Source organism: Chrysemys picta, chromosome 19, assembly GCF_011386835.1.
Source record: "Chrysemys picta bellii isolate R12L10 chromosome 19, ASM1138683v2, whole genome shotgun sequence".
Taxonomy (NCBI): Eukaryota; Metazoa; Chordata; order Testudines; family Emydidae; genus Chrysemys; species Chrysemys picta.
Window position 1 is genome coordinate 18,498,478 of NC_088809.1, and position 17,009 is coordinate 18,515,486.

Sequence of the window (17,009 nt, forward strand, 5' to 3'; positions counted from 1 at the left end):
ATATAGGAAATAACATTGTAATATTTGTTTTGAAATGTGCATAGTTTTTTTAGAGGGTGGTTAATACTGTTATTGCATCTAGAATCCATTGCAATTATGATGAAACAGCTGTCAGATCTATTGAGGATATCATTTATAGCAACAAATTCCTTCATTATGACCAAAAAATGGAAATGTATCATTCTTCTTATGCTAACTTTGTACAACAGCGGGTGCGTGGTAACAATTTTCTTAATGTCTGTGACATTTCCAAAACAAATTATGCTACGGAAAACCTTCCACTAAAGATATCATTTAGATAGCAGTCAACTCTTGTATTCTGTTCACAGCTTACATTTTGAAGTAGCTACACTGTTAAAATTTTAATAACCGGGACTCCAAAATATGCACAGCATTCCAGTGAGAAATTGGCTTATGGTTCCCATTGTGGTATCTTGTAGTATACATGGTGTTGTCATTTGCCTGATTACAGTTGAGCTGGTTAATCTCTGTCTTTCTCAAAATTGCAAAATACAATTAAGTTGGTAAACAAGATCACCAGGTCCATTTTCATCTCTCCTTTTTTCTTTTTCAGAAAGTTGCAAGAAACACAGATGTCGACAGCCTCGAAGCTGGAGGAGGCCGAACACAAAGTTCAAGCTTTACAAACAGGTTTGGCATTGCTGTTGTGATCTATACCAATGGCCAGGCTGGTGGTAGGATAAATACAATGAAAGGAAATCTGGACTGAGCTTGAACCAGATCTTGCAAGTCTACGTTAGGATTCAGGGGAAGATCCAGCAATGCTTAAAAATTGCCCTGCAAATCAAAGCTTCTGTTGGGCTTCTTAGTCCAGGGGCCTCAAGCATTGGTGGCATCTTGATCTCCCCCCCTGTTCTCTGCCTCTGGCACACAGCAGTTTAGTCCCCTGAAGATTGAAATGCTGTTGTCTAATCCAAATTATTGGGCTCAGTATAGCGGTAACTGGGTGAAATTTAATGGCCTGGGCCAGATCAGTCTAGATGATCTAATGGTCCCTTCAGGCCTTAAACTCTGTGTATCTGTAAAATAAATGCACACTTGTGCTCTAGCCAACTATTGGTGGCTGTAGTGGGTAAAACCTGTATAGTATAGTAGATACGTCGTTGGAATGTTCCTGCAACTAAAACAGGCCACAAAGCTGCTGACTACATCCATGTTTGCCTTTCCACATTGTAGTGCGCTCTGGTCTAACACACCCCTACTCTGTGCTATATATAATGGTCAGAATTCAACGTGAACCTTATTTCTGCTTCACATCAAGCAACCTGCTATTTACTTTGCTATTCATCCTTGCACAGTTATGTTTGCCAATCCATCTAAGGTAGGGCCCACTGGGTTCCCTTTTTCCTGTGAACACAAGATATTTAAATTTGACTCCATGGACTGATTGGAATAAATATTTTAGTTGAAGGAGCAATGAGAAATGAATAATGTCTAGCTACATTAAGCAGAATGGTAACTGGAAACTTTTACAATTCAAAAGAAACAGATTAAAAAATACAGAAAAACTAACTCTTAAAACCTTTTCATCATCGAAGTCATTATTTGTTTGGTCAGGTAGAATCCTTAATGCAAGATGATTTTTGAACAGGAAACAGTTTATAGTGGGATAAAAAATTGCGTAGCCCTTTTACATTGCACAAAGTACTGGTCTGTTACAGTACCAGTAACGTTTCAATGTTTTATGCCTTCTAGCCTTGGAAAAAACTCGGACAGAATTATTTGACCTGAAAACAAAATATGATGAAGAAACTACTGCCAAGTAAGATTTCACTATTTTCTTCTTACATATCTTCCTTTAGTATCCCACCTTCCTAATTTTGCATGTTATAACTGGAAAAAAGGATGAGATGGAGGTGGTTTTGAAGGAGAAATAAGTAGGAAAACATTGGCATAATTGAATATCCTGTACTGAGACTGATTACACTAGTGTGTCTTCCACAGAGTCCCTAGTTCCTCTCCTGTCTTGGGTGGGCAAGGCAGGAGGTGGTGTAACAGGACAGCGAGTGGGTGGAGCCTTGGTGCTGTCCCAGCTAACAAACCAGCATGCTAGAGGAACATATACTGTGTTGCATAAGGACTTTGGACAGTTTATTCCCTCCGTGGAGCAGTAGGGAGACCAGGAAGAAGATTGACTCTCCAAGTCACAATCTCCCTCCTGTGCTTCTCCAGGGCAACAAAACATTACCCCTTACACTGGGCCATAGCATATTGCCATAATCTCTAGTCCTTAGTAATAAGAGGAATGTGGTGGTCATGTTTTTGCCTATAAGATGTTGGTGGGTAGAGATCTGTCTGTAGTAGAGGCCTGCTGGCAACCATTCTTCAGTTGTGTCCAAATCTGCATCAAAGTTTAGTTCTTTAGGGACTAATCTTGCAAGTTCTGAGGTTCAAGCTACAGTGCTTGAAACTTGTGACTGGGCCCTTAATTGTTAAGGTTCGGTGTTTACTATAGAAACAATTTTTATCCCCTTCTTACATGGACACTCTTAATTAAATTTTAAATGCATTTTTTAAATTCTCTTTTGTTTGAAACACCTTACTCAGAACTTGGATGTATTTTTGTTTTCTTACTGATTGCATTCTTTTCCAACTGATACACACTGATAACTGTGTTTCTAATGGAGCTAGAAATTAACATAGATTTTGCTTAGCCTTTTCCATGGGTTGGTATCATTGATGATACTAGCTCTTTTATTAAAAATTTCTATTACAGTGTATTCACAATCCTCAGTCATGGATGAGGACACACGTACTGGGTGCTGTACAAACATAAACATGTAAACTCTTGTTTTTTATATAAATATTTCACTGGCAGAATGGTGGATTTCCTCTTTTCAAAAAGTGGGATTTCCTTCCACTGTAATTATTTTAAGGTGGGAAAAATTTTACTCTAAATTATTTGATAGACCATCTGGTGTGTTTTTTTCCTTCTGAGATATTTATATACAGAATATTTGGAGTTGGTCTCGCCTATGATCCTTGCTGGCAATCTACAATTAAGTAGAACCAACAAGTAGCACATCAGATAACATTTTCATTGTGTTCTGTAAAGCAATGATTTTGCGGCCTGAGTCAAGAATATAGTCTGGCATGTATTTTGTCCTCTATATAAGTTTGCCTTTCTAAAACCTTAGTTAAATCTGACATCAACAGAAATGTTCTTATGATTGTTTTTTATTTCCTGTGTAAATAGTTTTGTAAAACAATCTCCTTCAGTGTTTGCAACCCCCACATTTTGCAACTTGCAAATCCATGAAAACATGAAAGGGGAACTGACTATAAATGAAAGTTAAACTAATAGTGTATTTTCATTGTCCAAGTTGACGGAAACGTGAAAAGTAAACAAACAGCAAAAAGGGTGAAAGGGGAATTAATTTTTTTAAATTCTTTTGGTCTAAATAATCTGAGCTGCTAATAGCCTTGACAGATTGTAAATTTTTTATTTAAATATATATGTGATTATCTTCAATATGGCTAAAAAAAAAGTGGTTCTGGCCTTCTGTGATTTGATGCAGATGAATGGAATGGTACAGACAAGGAAGTCAAATTTTTTTAAATTAATTAATACTGGTTGTATGACTTTCGATTGTGGAATGCAGAGATCGTTGGTAATTTTTTGACATTTCAAACGTTTCTGAATATTATAAAAAAAGAAAAGCACAGCAGAATAAGTTAAGGTGTTGGGTATCTCAGCGGGTTTGGATTTTTTCACAGCAACTGTTTAGAATCATTATGAATCTGAAACATAATGTGTAAAAATTTCTTGTTTATCTTTTGGTGGTTTTCTAAATTTTCTAGTACAATGTGGTATGTGCAAAGCTAAGCACAACCGAAACCATGTTCTTGACCATTTGCTAGCAGTGCAGCTTAGAATGAGATCAGTTTCTGAAATTAAAACCTTTAATAGTATTAAATCCTTTTGTCATGTGTTGCATAAAGATTTCCCCTTCTCACTAATGAGCAGGTAGACTACTTAATATTCTTCTGGGAAACTTGTCATCTGAGCACCCTTCTCCTGGCCCCTTTTATTGGACAGATATCTCATGTCTAGGGCACTGAAGGTGTTAATGACAAAAAGAAGTTTATGATGTGCAGTCATTGCAGTGTGTCAGCTGGAATATCAGAAGCTGAATTTGACAAGATGGCAGCAGTAAAGTTTTCCATGTGTAGGCTTGAAGTAAAATGTAATTAGCCTTTATGCACAGAACAAGGATCCATTGATGAATACAGCTGGTCTTTGTTTTCTTCTGTCATTGAGTGTGGGAGGTAAAAGTGTTCTTCTTCATGTTTATTAATGCAAGATTCCTTAGACAAATGGCAAGCACAGTTTAATATTTGTTGGAACATAGAGAGGCTTGCCAAAACAGTTGTGTAAGAGGATTTCAAGGTTTTCAGATTATAATCATGTCTGGGTTAAATAAATGAATGATTGCTCTGCCTTTTTCAATTAAAGAGGCACATCCTCTCTTGAAGCCTAATACTGATTTTGTTTGCGGTCTCACACGTTTCTATCAGCAAACCTGGATTTAACCAACACTAATGAGTTTGATCTGGAGATTCTATCAAAGCTGGAACAGAAAAAGCAAACTTGGAGCTTGAGTTCCTGTCAAATTAAAGAAAAGCTTTTTTCCTAGTGAAAACAGACTGTTTGTCTGTGTAGGAAAAGAAATGCTCTACATGTATTTCCTTGTTTTTTCTGCAGAACACACATTCTACTCATATCCTCTTTCGCTTCTGTTTTGGTGCTGCACACTCCAACAAGTGTTTCAGATTCCTAACTGACTTGTTAATGCTCTGTCAGCCAAAGTGCTGGAATTCAGTTTTCAGTGAACTCCAGATCCTCCACTTTGCTCTAACACTCCTTCCCCGACAACATACGTGAATTCTAACTGGGAAAGGACCTTCAATTCTAACAAGCCTACTGTGTGTGCTTCATTACTGTTAACATATGGGTTGAGGTGCCTTTGATGAAAGAAAGTATCACTGAAATACCACACTCCTGGTAAATTCTAAATAGTCTTATGAGGATTTTAGATACTGTACCTGTTCCTACAATAGGAAGCTTCCATTAAAAATAAAATAACAAATTAGAGAGAGAAACTCAGGTCAACTGTACAGTCATGCTCCTTGTCCGTGTGACTTTTCTTAGGACCTTTAGATTTTGTAATAATCTGTAAGGGAGTGTTTACTGCAAATTCAATGCAGAAGAAGGTTTTGACATGTATATCCGGGATAAACTTAAAATAAATACCTAGTGATAGTGGGCAACACAGTATGGGGAGGTGGTGAGCAGCCCTCGGTGGTGAAAGAACAAGTTAAGGACTATTTAGAAAAGCTGGATATGCACAAGTCCATGGGTCCAGATCTAATGCATCCGAGAGTGCTGAGGGGATTGGCTGATGTGATTGCAGAGCCATTGGCCATTATCTCTGAAAATTCGTGGCAATCAGGGGGAGGTTCTGGACGATTGGAAAAAAGCAAATATCGGGCCCAGAAAAGGGAAGAAGGAGAACCTGGGGAACTACAGACTGGTCAGCCTCACCTCAGTCCCTGGAAAAATCATAGATCAAGTCCTCAAGGAATCCATTTTGAAGCTCTTGGAGGAGAGGAAGGCGATCAGGAGCAGGCAACATGGATTCAGCCAGGGCAAGTCATGCTTGACCAACCTGATTGCCTTCTATGGTGAGATAACTGGCTCTGTGGATATGGGGAAAGCAGTGGACTTGATATATCTTGACTTTAGCAAAGCTTTCGATATGGTCTCCCACAGTATTCTTGCCAGCAAGTTAAAAAAATATCGATTGGATGAATGGACTGTAAGGTGGATAGAAAGCTGGCTAGATTGTCGGGCTCAACAGGTAGTGATCAACAGCACGATGTCTAGTTGGCAGCCAGTATCAAGCGGAGTCCCCAGTGGTTGGTCCTGGGGCTGGTTTTGTTCAACATCTTTATTAATTATCTGGATGATGGGATAGATTGCACTCTCAGCAGGTTCGTGGATGACACTAAGCTGGGGGGAGAGGTAGATATGCTGGAGGGTAGAGATAGGTTCCAGAGTGACCTAGACAAATTGGAGAATTGGGCCAAAAGAAATCTGATGAGGTTCAGCAAGGCCAAGTGCAGAGTCCTGCACTTAGGATGGAAAAATCCCATGCACCGCTACAGTCTGGGGACCGACTAGCTAAGCAGCAGTTCTGCAGAAAAGGACCTGGGGATTACAGTGGATGAGAAGCTGGATATGAGTTAGCAGTGTGCCCTTGTTGCCAAGAAGGCTAACGGTCTATTGGGCTGCATTAATAGGAATGTTACCAGCAGACGAGGGAAGTGATTATTCCCCTCTATTCGGCACTGGTGAAGCCACATGTGGAGTATTGCATCCAGTTTTGGGCCCTCCACTACAGAAAGGACGTGGACAAATTGGAGAGAGTCCAGCGGAGGGCAACGGAAATTATCAGGGGGCTGGGGCATGTGACTTACGAAGAGAGGCTGAGGGAACTGGGCTTGTTTAACCTGCAGAAGAGAAGAGTGAGGGAGGATTAAAAGCAGCCTTCAACTACCTGAAGGGGGGTTCCAAAGAGGATGGAGCTTGGCTGTTCTCGGTGGCAGATGACAGAACAAGGAGCAATGGTCTCAAGTTGCAGTGCGGGAGGTCTAGGTTGGATATTAGGAAACACTATTTCACTAGGAGGGTGGTGAAGCACTGGAATGGGAATTTCCATCCTTAGAGGTTTTTAAGGCCTGGCTTGACAAAGCCTTGGCTGGGATAATTTAGTTGGTGTTGGTCCTACTTTGAGCAGGGGATTGGACTAGATGACCTCCTGAGGTCTCTTCCAATCCTAATGATTCTATGATATGTAAAAATAATCCTCCCTTCTCATCTCCTAAGAAAGTAGAAAAATCTTCATTTTATAGGTTTGAAATATTTTATTATAATTACACCTGAGGATGCCGCAGGTGGGTGAATAGGTGTATCAGCATTAAGACTATATCAGCACCATGTTACAAATTACCCTACAGTGTAGATTCAGATTACTTATTTTAATCTTGAATTACTTTTTAATGTACAGAGCACAGTTGATAAAAGGACACTCTGATCCAGTAGACTCTGATTTAAGATTTCTGAATGATAGCTTTCCAGTGTTTAAAGGCCTGAATCTGAAAACTTTACTCACATGAGTAAATCTGACTCACAATAAAAAACATTTATTTCAATAATAATTATTTTTCAGTAACACTTAGGAGGCCCATTTTGGTAGGCACTGTGCAAATGTCTGCCTTAAAATGTAAGCTTAAAATGTAAGTTAATGACAACATACAAGAAGTGGATGAAGCCAGTAAATAAGTATATAGGGGTAGGAAAGGGAGGACAAAGTATTATTAGTACAAGTACATTTTCCATGTTCACTAGCTGTGTACTGTAGCTCACCCATTGCCTAGCAATCACTAACTGGCAGTGTTATGCAGGAATCATGGCAGATGGGAGTCTTAAGAATAAATCTGAAGGAGGATAAAGCAGTAGTGGCTTTACATACAAGTAAAGGTTGCAAGACTGAGCTCTTAGACAGAAAGCAGCAATATTTTTCCACTTTACGTCCTTGGGAATTATCCTTCCCCAACGTGGTGTTAATGGACTGGGGTTCAAATATTACATAATAGGGGCAAAATTCTCTCATTTACGTTGGTTTGAATCCAGATTAGCTTTGTTGACTTAGGCAGAGGGGTTCCTAATTTACAATGAAAACAGAATTGGGCCTAAGTAGTTAGTTTTACACACTTTAAAAAAAAAGATTTTTTTTCTCCTTTAAGTACCAGGTGTGTATTGATATTTCATTTCTCAAATGTTTGTCATTTTCCAGTTTGTTGGTGCTAGAGGCCAGAGTGAATTAAAAAACGGAAGTCTTGCTCCAGCATTACATAATTATTTTGATAGATGTTCTTAAATGTTGCTTCTCCTCATTGAACATGAAACACTGTGATTAGTATGCCTGTGTTGTATGTGACATGAAATAGTTTCTCTTTGCTGTGCTTTTAAGGTCTTAAAGTTTCCTACATCCTGTCCTCCAGCTGAGTCATTAACTTCTAATGCATGTCTCTGGAACTATTACCCTAGTTAAAATGATTTCCCTAAAAAGGGAAGATAAGGAGTTTCATAAGCTGTGTATGCTCTAGCCTTTTTGCCGTAAAATTTCCTACAGTTGCCATCACTGGTGCAACCTCAACAGTGATTGTAATGGGAGGAAATAAAAGAGAGGAAAAGGCTAGTGTAGGTAAGACCATGCAGTCTCGAAGGGAAGAATTTAAAGAAAAAAGAACGCAACTGCACTAAATCTCACTGAACTCTAAATGGTTTTTGGAATTTGAGAGAGAGAGATTTATGAAAGTTTTAAACAATGCTTCATGCAAAACTTACAAGGTTTACAAGACCTAGTTGATGATAATTTGCTTAATGCACCAAACACTAGTGCTGGGTGAAAATGTTTTCGAGGTTCTGGTCAGACATTCTGCAGTTGATTCAAACCTCCTGGTTCTGTGAAATTGGGCTGAAAGTACAAACTGGCCTTTTTTCAAGATGTTTGTTCTAAACTTACCACTTCCAGTTAGGCCAGTAAAAACATGACAAGGCTATTTCCTGCCTGTAATGGAGTTCTTCTCTGGATTACAGTATTACTACTGAATATGAACACACCTTTATAAAGCACTCTGAGAGCCTACTATAAATGTTGTCATTCGCCTCTGCTTTTGAATGGGGAAATTGAGGCCCACAGAGATGAAGTGACATGCATAATGCCAAAAAGTCTGCTCCTGGCTGGAGTCTTGAAATGAGGGGAATGGGAAGGAGGGAGATGACATAATGGGACAAAAGTTTTCAGAACTTCTAAAAATCTACAGTGTGAGCATTTTTGATAAATCTAAATAAAGAGAACATAATATTTGAAAGTTACTATTTGAAGTCAAGCTGTTTAGCTACAAGAATTTAAGAGTCCAGTTTAATGTATGTAGTGTTTTGATAGTGTAGACCTGAGCTAACTCTTGCAAGAGTTTCTTAAATATTTCCGTTGAAAATAATCAGTTCTATATTCTGGTATAATGTAAAAGGAAGTGTGTTTTTTAGCAGTTTAGAAAAAAAAATCACAGACATTCAAGCACACCCCTGGTTGTTATCCTAGTTCATTTTCTTTATCCTGACATTGTATAGAGGTCTTCAGATGGAAGGTCCTATACAAGTACAAAGTATTAAACATAGCATGAGCGGTTTAATGAAACTGTCGCTCTTCCTGAGCAAGGCTGCCACTGATTAAAGTTTGCTGATAACACAACAGTTGGGTACTTGGTAAATAATGACAACAGCAGGTCACTGATAAAGTGATCAGGATTGCTTGGTAAGCTAGACTGTGTGCATTTTAATACGAGTAAATGTAAATGCATATGTCTAGAAACAGAGAATGCTTATGCAATGGGAGACTATCTTGGGAAGCAGCGACTCTGAAAAATATTTTGGAGAAGGGGAAGGTGGATAATCAGCTGAACGTGAGCTCTCAGTGCGATGCTGGGTCTAAAAGGGATCGTTGTAATCCTTGGATGCATAAATAAGGAAGCCTTGAGTAGGAGTAGAGAGGTTATTTTACCTCTGTGTTTGGCTCTGGTGCAAGTGCTGCTGGGAATACTGTCTGGTTCTGATGTCCACAGTTCAAGAAGGATATTGATAAATTGGAGAGGGGTCAGAGAAGAATCCTGAGAATGATTAAAGGATTAGAAAACGTGCCCTATCATAATAAGAGCTGAATCTGTTTAGTTTTACATGGAATTCACAGGAGGCAAGTGTCATCTGCACAACCTTGTCCTGTGCTATCTGTTCCAGCTGCACAGAGGCCATGCTTCTGCAGGCTATCCCAACTGCAACTGCCCCCGAATAGAAGAGAAGCAGAACAATTTAATGCAGTCTGTCTATTAACTGGTACAAGTTTCCCCAGTGGGTCTGGGGAAAAGGATACCCCAGAGTTGCCCAGCCAACTCCCCCACCTGGTTCACTTGATTTCCTAAAGACGAAGTCCGCAGAGTCCCTACAGAGGGAAGAAGAAGGGAGCATGTTTCAGAGACAGAACTCCCCTCTTCTTCTTCGAGTGATGTCGCTATGGATGCACCACTGTAGGTGCGGCAGTGCCCCCTGCGCCTGGGATCTGAGATCTTCATCAGCAGTGCCCGTTGGACTGCACATGCATACCTCCCCCTTCGTGTTGTGAGCAGGACGTGTATATATAGTGCTGTGTGGTCTGACTGCCCCTCCCCGCAAATTCTTCTCTACTGCCTTTGGTCTAGGATGGAATCTGCAGCAGAGCCCACATCTCCTGTTCCCTCAGTAATGCCATACCCGTTAGTTGTAGTGTAGTTAGTACTTTTCTTCTGCTGCTGCTCCTTTCCTCTATTGAGAAAAACAAACCAGAAGTCCTTGCTCTTTTTTGTTTTAGCTTTACCTTTACAGTTATTCCATAGCCCAGGTTTTCATTTCCCCGCTTCCCGCCCTTCCTGACCAGGAAGCATTGTCCCTCACTTTTATGCCCAGATCTCCCAGGTTTAAGAGGTGCATCGCTTGCAGAGCCACCTGCCTGGTAATGGATGGCCACCTGCACCTGTATTTGCTGTCTGGGAGAGGGACACATACCACAAAAATGTTCCCACTGCCACGACTTGATGGCCAGGGCCAGAAAAGACTGGGACATTTGGTTAATATTTCTCCTCAGGGAGAAATCACTGCATCCAGCATCGGACCCGGACTCTCCCCCTATGAGGCCCTCATGCTCTGCCAGGTCATCTGCCGATGCTCATTCCCCACATCCCTCTAAGAGAAAGTCGTCCCTTTCTTGTTCTGATGAGAAGAAATGGGCTTCCTCCTCACACTGTGAGGCACAGCCTGCCAGAACACCATCCCCTGGGAGGTCAGTCGCCTCAACATCCTCTAACAGGGGACATCGCTCCACGGCCCAGCCGAGTATCTCTTGCACAAAACAACCATCTAAAGACCCTAATAGGGCAGACTTACAGCCCTCGGTACCATCTCTCAGCTCTGGAGTCCGAGACAGACCACCTGTGCATGGAATCCAGAGGGAATGATGGAATCTTAACAGCCTAGTCAGCTGAGCTTGATTTTTTTCATGCTATCATTTTAGCCACGCATTGGAGGATAAGAGTTCTAGTGGGTTTGAGTCTAAAGTAGCTAAAATATAGTATATAGTATGCTTTGGTAAGGAAATTTTGCCCTTGAAAATAAAGAAAGCACACAATACCTGCCATGGTCCTTGGGGCATAGCTGCTGCTTGACTTGAATAACAGGAAAAGATAATCTGAATAAATCCATGGATCATCATAAACAAACAGTTAATCTATTTTCTATAGGAACCTGTCTTGTGTGATACGCAGGTTTGCATATTTCTAATCATAAAGCAAAGCCCTTTGTCAGGTACTATATTAAAATGGCAAATGCTGCAATATACTTTTCTCTACCTAGCCATGCATTTAATACATAATCTTTTTTATTAGCATTTATTTGGTACTTTTCTAACACTTCTGAAGACAGATTCCAGCTGCTTATCCCACTCCTACATGATGATCGTGTGGGCAAACAAATGAGTACATCTTGTGTGTGGCATGCTTCCTTGTTTAACTGAAAAAGGTGGCTGCTCAAAAATGGGAAGCAAGTAAAAAAACTTCCCTGTTCTGTGACCTTTCAGGGTTGTGAATTACAAAATCCAGAGCCCTGAAAACACATGGTGTCACTGTTCCCTTTATTTTCCTTCACTTTTTGGAAAGTCACGCATTTTCCATGAGTGTTGGAGGACCATCCTGGTTATATGCAGACACTGGAGTGCTTCATAATACCACTTTGCAAATTCACCCCACGTTTCCATTTTGGTTTTATTTTTTATTTAGAGAGAGCTCCTTGTGATCTGTCAATAGCTATGTATCTGGCACAAAGCTTTTTAAGTTTCATTAGATATCAATATGCTGCTTCCTCAATGGTCCTTTTTTTTTTTTTTAAGTGTCTCAGTTGTGACCATAAATGGTACCCAGTCCCTTCACTTTCTTTACGTTTTTGATACAGGGTCCAAGATATCATACATCCTCTGACCATAAAAACTAGCATGCATCTCATATGTAGTTAGTAAAAAGAGTTCTTGCACAAAATGCTGGTTTGATACTGTAACTTTAAAAGTATTACACTATAGCTCTACCTATATAGGGTCTGATATTGAGAATGGCTGAGTATACTCGCTGCTCCTGTTGACTTCAGGGACTTGATCAGGGCCAGAGAAAGTAAATTCTACTGCTTTCTTGAGGATTTACAGATGAAAGCTTCAGCCTGATTTAGGAGTTTAAAATTTTTGACATCATTAATTTCCCCATCTCACCCATATATAGCCAGCTTTTATGGGGGGCTGCAGAAGTTTATAGCACCCCTAATTTTACTGCTTTACAAAATGCCAGTGCTACTTTACTTTTAACCCATCCTTCAGGTATTTGCAACCCAATTGCAGCAGCTAGGGAATTGCTCTTGTGGAAACATGTCTCTGGGGCGTGAGTGTTCATGCATTCCCAGAGACAATCTGTCTGCATCTGTCTGGGTGAAGGAGGGATGGGCAATGTTCTAGTTAGTGATAAGGGGGATTGTGTTGCCTCCAGACATTCAGCAGGTTAGAAAGTGGTATGTCCCAGCTACTTCAGAGTGGTCTAACAGTCACAGGGATGTGTCACCTGGAATGACCCAAAAATTACTGTCATTTGCAGTAGTTTAACCCACCCACCCCAGTTCCTTATTCAAGTAGCAGTTGCAGAATTGAGAAGAGCGAGGGTAAAACACGTGGCAGTACTTGGCACAGAAATAAAGTTTCAGGTCAGGGAGTAGCCTGTTTTATCTGCTTCACAAACTTCTAATGGTCACAGGGACATGTCACTTGGGCTGAGGCAAGAAGTATTTTGTTTGCACACCTGCTTATCTGTTATTTATTCAAATGAAGAGACAATTGCGGCATGTGGGGTAGGAGTTTTATTTGTTCCACAGAAAATATTGTTATGAAATTCAACCACAAGTTGGTGAAATTTCTAAAAAAATTAAATATTTATCAACGTATATTTTTTAAAAAACAGCCTTTTGAATAAGGAATGGTAACCACAAATTAGGAACATGGAACCAGCAACCAGTTTCAGTTATGTCTTGGTGTTTGGGAGGGAAGAGTGTATTTACAAGCCTGCAAATCTAATAATAATCTTTTATATATATCTAGCATGACTATCCAAAGAAAGATCTTTACAAATATTAATTCATTGCCTAGCTGCTGGGACAGTTATCGCTATTTTATAGAATGGGAAACTGAGGCACATAGCTGTTGACTAGGTCCACAGAAGGGAGTTAGAGCTGGGATTAGAAGTCAGATCAGTAGGTAAAGTCCATACCTCTGTCTCTCCAGCTCTCTGCCTCTTTCACTTACATAGCACTTCTCAAAGCTAATTCAATTTCACTTGTAAGTTTAAAGGTAGTGTTAACAACAATTTTGAATAAACAAATTAACAAAATATGGTTTGTGTTGACAACAGCCCTTTAAAATAATCCTTTGCTCAGTAGCTTGCAACATCTTATCAGACAGAATTTTCTAATTTTGTGTTGTTGTTTTTTTTGAGCAGTGAAGGCTGGTGTTACAAAATGCTGACTATTCCAGCTTCTCTTCAGTCCTCTTTGCACGTCAACAAGCCCGATACTTGTTTTGAAATTATTTTTGTTTAATTTTTGATTTAGGCATTGTAGCTGCCCTTGGAGCTTAATATGTTAAATACCAAGCGATGGCTAAGAATTTATTTGCTACAGTTTTTTTTCAACTGTTATATGTATTTGTTACACAGTGCTACCCTCTTACTCATGCAACTCTGTAACTATAGCGTAACTAACTGTCTTATTAGATCTAAATTCAGGCTTTATTGGAGACACTTCTGTGAAAATGGCAACAGTTTATACAGTGTTATCCCACATGGCTGTGATAATGTAAAGGCAACTGGAGTCACGCTGCAGAGAGACAACTATACCCTGCTTTGCCTTTCACCATGTGCGTGTGGGAATCTCTGTCTTATGTAAAACAAATGAAATGCTACGCCAAACAGCTGGCTATGCAGCCAGAGTGCCCAGGATCTTTGTTCAGGGCCATCGTTAAAAGATTTCACAAAGCCTTAAAAATGAAAAGTTTCCTTTCCGAGAGAGAGATAATTGAACTCATTGATTTGTTTCACGGTTTGTTTGCCCTTTCATTCCCTTCCTGAGGTGCTGTTTGTTGAGGAATGTCTCCAATTGCCAGAAAGACAGTGGGGTGTCTAATATTTCCCCGGCAGCTCTCCTTTCAGCCAGAGCAGAGTATTGTGGCATGCCTGCGATATGAATTTTTAATGCAGAACTTTATAACATAGCCCTTGCAGCACGGCTGCACTACTCTCTTGAGCTTTCAGATTTAATGCTCTGATGAACAGAGCACAGACTTGGGGCATTCTACATCAGTCAGAATTAACCCCTCAATTACCAAATGTAGATCAGTTAATTTCCCTGTAGATTAACACAGAGTGTTGGAGAAAGGTTTCAAATAATGTGCTGGAAAAGGTATCAGAATAACTTTGAATTTGATTCCTAAAATGCTGATCTATAATTCATACCTTGGCCTCTTTTTTTCTGTTTCTGATTATGGGGGTCTTTTAATGTTTGTTACTCTTTGTTATAGGAGGGTGGTGAAGCACTGGAATGGGTTACCTAGGGAGGTGGTGGAATCTCCATCCTTAGAGGTTTTTAAGGCCTGGTTTGACAAAGCCCTGGCTGGGATGCTTTAGTTGGGGTTGGTCCTGCTTTGAGCAGGGGGTTGAACTAGATGACTCCCTGAGGTCTCTTCCAACCCTAATCTTCTATGATTCTTCTTTGATTCTCTGCTGCCGGGGGTCCTGGCTCCCCACTACCAGCTGGGAACCTGATTGAACTGAGTCTCCCTGTTGGGAGCCCAGGTGGCTGCCCTGCTCCCAGCGGAGAGCTGAGAGCCTGGGGATCAGCCTGGCTCCTGGTGGGGAGCTGTGCGGAACTGGGCTCTAAGCCCCCCTCTTAAATTGGTGAAAGCATTCCTAGTGAGATTGCTCACCAGCAGCAGAAGGGAGGGCAGTGTGGACATGAATCACCACAGTAATTACTGAGGTGGCTGTAAGTCAGCTTAACATAATTTGACTTAAGTTTGTAGTGTGGACATGCCATTAGAAAAGGGTTTATACTCTAGTGATGTTAAACCAATTGCCTTCAGCCTTGTGAACAAGACATGCAAGTTGTTTTTAACTGATACCACAGAAGTACATTTACACTTTTAAATCATACATCAGGATCTTTGCTTATTCCAGATGTTGGCCTTCAACCAGTGTTTCTTACTGACCGTGGGCCCAAGATTGTCCTCTTTACTTATGAAAAACTCCTATGATATTTCAATGGAAGTCTTGCAAGAGCAAGGACCTCTGATTTGGCTTTACAAGTAGAGAGATCCCCTCATTTCATTCAGTGGTTCTAGTCGTGTTTACTTCTACAAAAATAATAGCACATTTTGGTATGAAGTTTAAGATCTTGTTAGAGGAATGAAAGTTGTGTGTTTAAAGCACTAGCCTGGCAATTCAGAGATCTGTGTTGTATTCCTACTACTTTCAGAATGTTGCTTTGTGACTTGGTTTCCCCTTGTGTAAAATGAGTATAATCCTTCCTTACGTTATGGGATAGTGCTATAGAGGTAGAATATTATTATTCTGCTGACAGAGATTGTAGTCTTTTATAGATTCTAACAACACAAGGCACACTGTGATCACCTAGTCTGACTTCCTGTATAACACAGGCCATAGAACTTCCCTAAAATAATTCCTAGAACAGATCTTTTAGAAAAACACCCAATCTTGATTTAAAAATTGTCAGTGATTGAGAATCCACGACGAACATGGGTAAGTTTGCCTCTATATATTGCCTTATATAAATCCATGGTACACCCACATCTTGAATACTGAGTGCAGATGTGGTCGCTCCATCTCAAAAAAGATGTATTGGAATTGGAAAAGGTTCAGAAAATGGCAACAAAAATGATTAGGATATGGAACAGCTTCCATATCAGGAGAGACTAATAAGACCGTAACTTTTCAGCTTGGAAGGAAATGACTAAGGTGGTATATAATTGAGGTCTATAAAATCATGGCTGGTGTGGAGAAAGCAAATAAGGAAGTGTTATTTATTCCTTGTCATAACACAAGAAGTAGGGGTCACAAAATCAAATTAATGGGCAGCAGGTTTAAAACAAACAAAAGAAAGTATTTCTTCACACAACGCACAGTCAACCTGTGGAACTCTTTGCCTGAGGATGTTGTTAAGGCCAAGGCTATAACAGGGTTCAAAAAAGAATTTGATAAATTCATGAAGGGATAGGTCCATCAGTGGCTATTAGTAAGGCTGTGTTTTAGTTATGGGTATTTTTAGTAAAAGTCATGGACAGGTCACGGACAGTAAACCAACATTCACAGCCTGTGACCTGTCAATGACTTACTATATATCCCTGACTAAAACTTGGGGGAGGGGGCACCGGGGGTGTGGCCGGGGTGTGTGTGCGCCAGGGGTGCTCGGGGGGGTTGGCGGGGCTGGGGCAGGTTCCCTACCCGGCTTCTGGGAAGCGTTGACTTCCAACTCCTAGCTCCACGTGCTGTCTCCGCTCCTCTCCAGGCCCTGGTTCTGCAGCTCCCATTGGTGGAGGCAGCACGTGGAGCTGGGAGCTGAGGGAGGGGAGTTACTGTCACCTGAAGGGGGCTCCCTGGAAGGGCAAGTGCCACCCCGCACCCCAATTCCTAGCCCTCATCCCCTCTCAAACTCCTGCTACTGGGGGGGTGGGGGAGTCCGAGAGTGCCCCAACAGCAGTCGGTGCGACTGGCCGAGGGGCTGCCTGAGCTGCTCAGGC

General features: G+C 40.7%; 1 protein-coding gene across 19 annotated transcripts in view; it reads left to right on the forward strand.

Annotated features, from left to right (window-relative positions):
- The window catches only part of CUX1 (cut like homeobox 1), a 390,333-nt gene that overhangs the window by 200,241 nt on the left and 173,083 nt on the right, over window positions 1-17,009 (forward strand). For all 19 annotated transcript variants that reach the window (XM_008166185.4, XM_008166175.4, XM_008166178.4 and 16 more), the window contains 2 exons: window positions 575-651; window positions 1,717-1,783. In XM_008166185.4, the coding sequence (XP_008164407.2) occupies window positions 575-651; window positions 1,717-1,783 (144 nt within the window). The remainder of the gene's footprint in view (window positions 1-574; window positions 652-1,716; window positions 1,784-17,009) is intronic.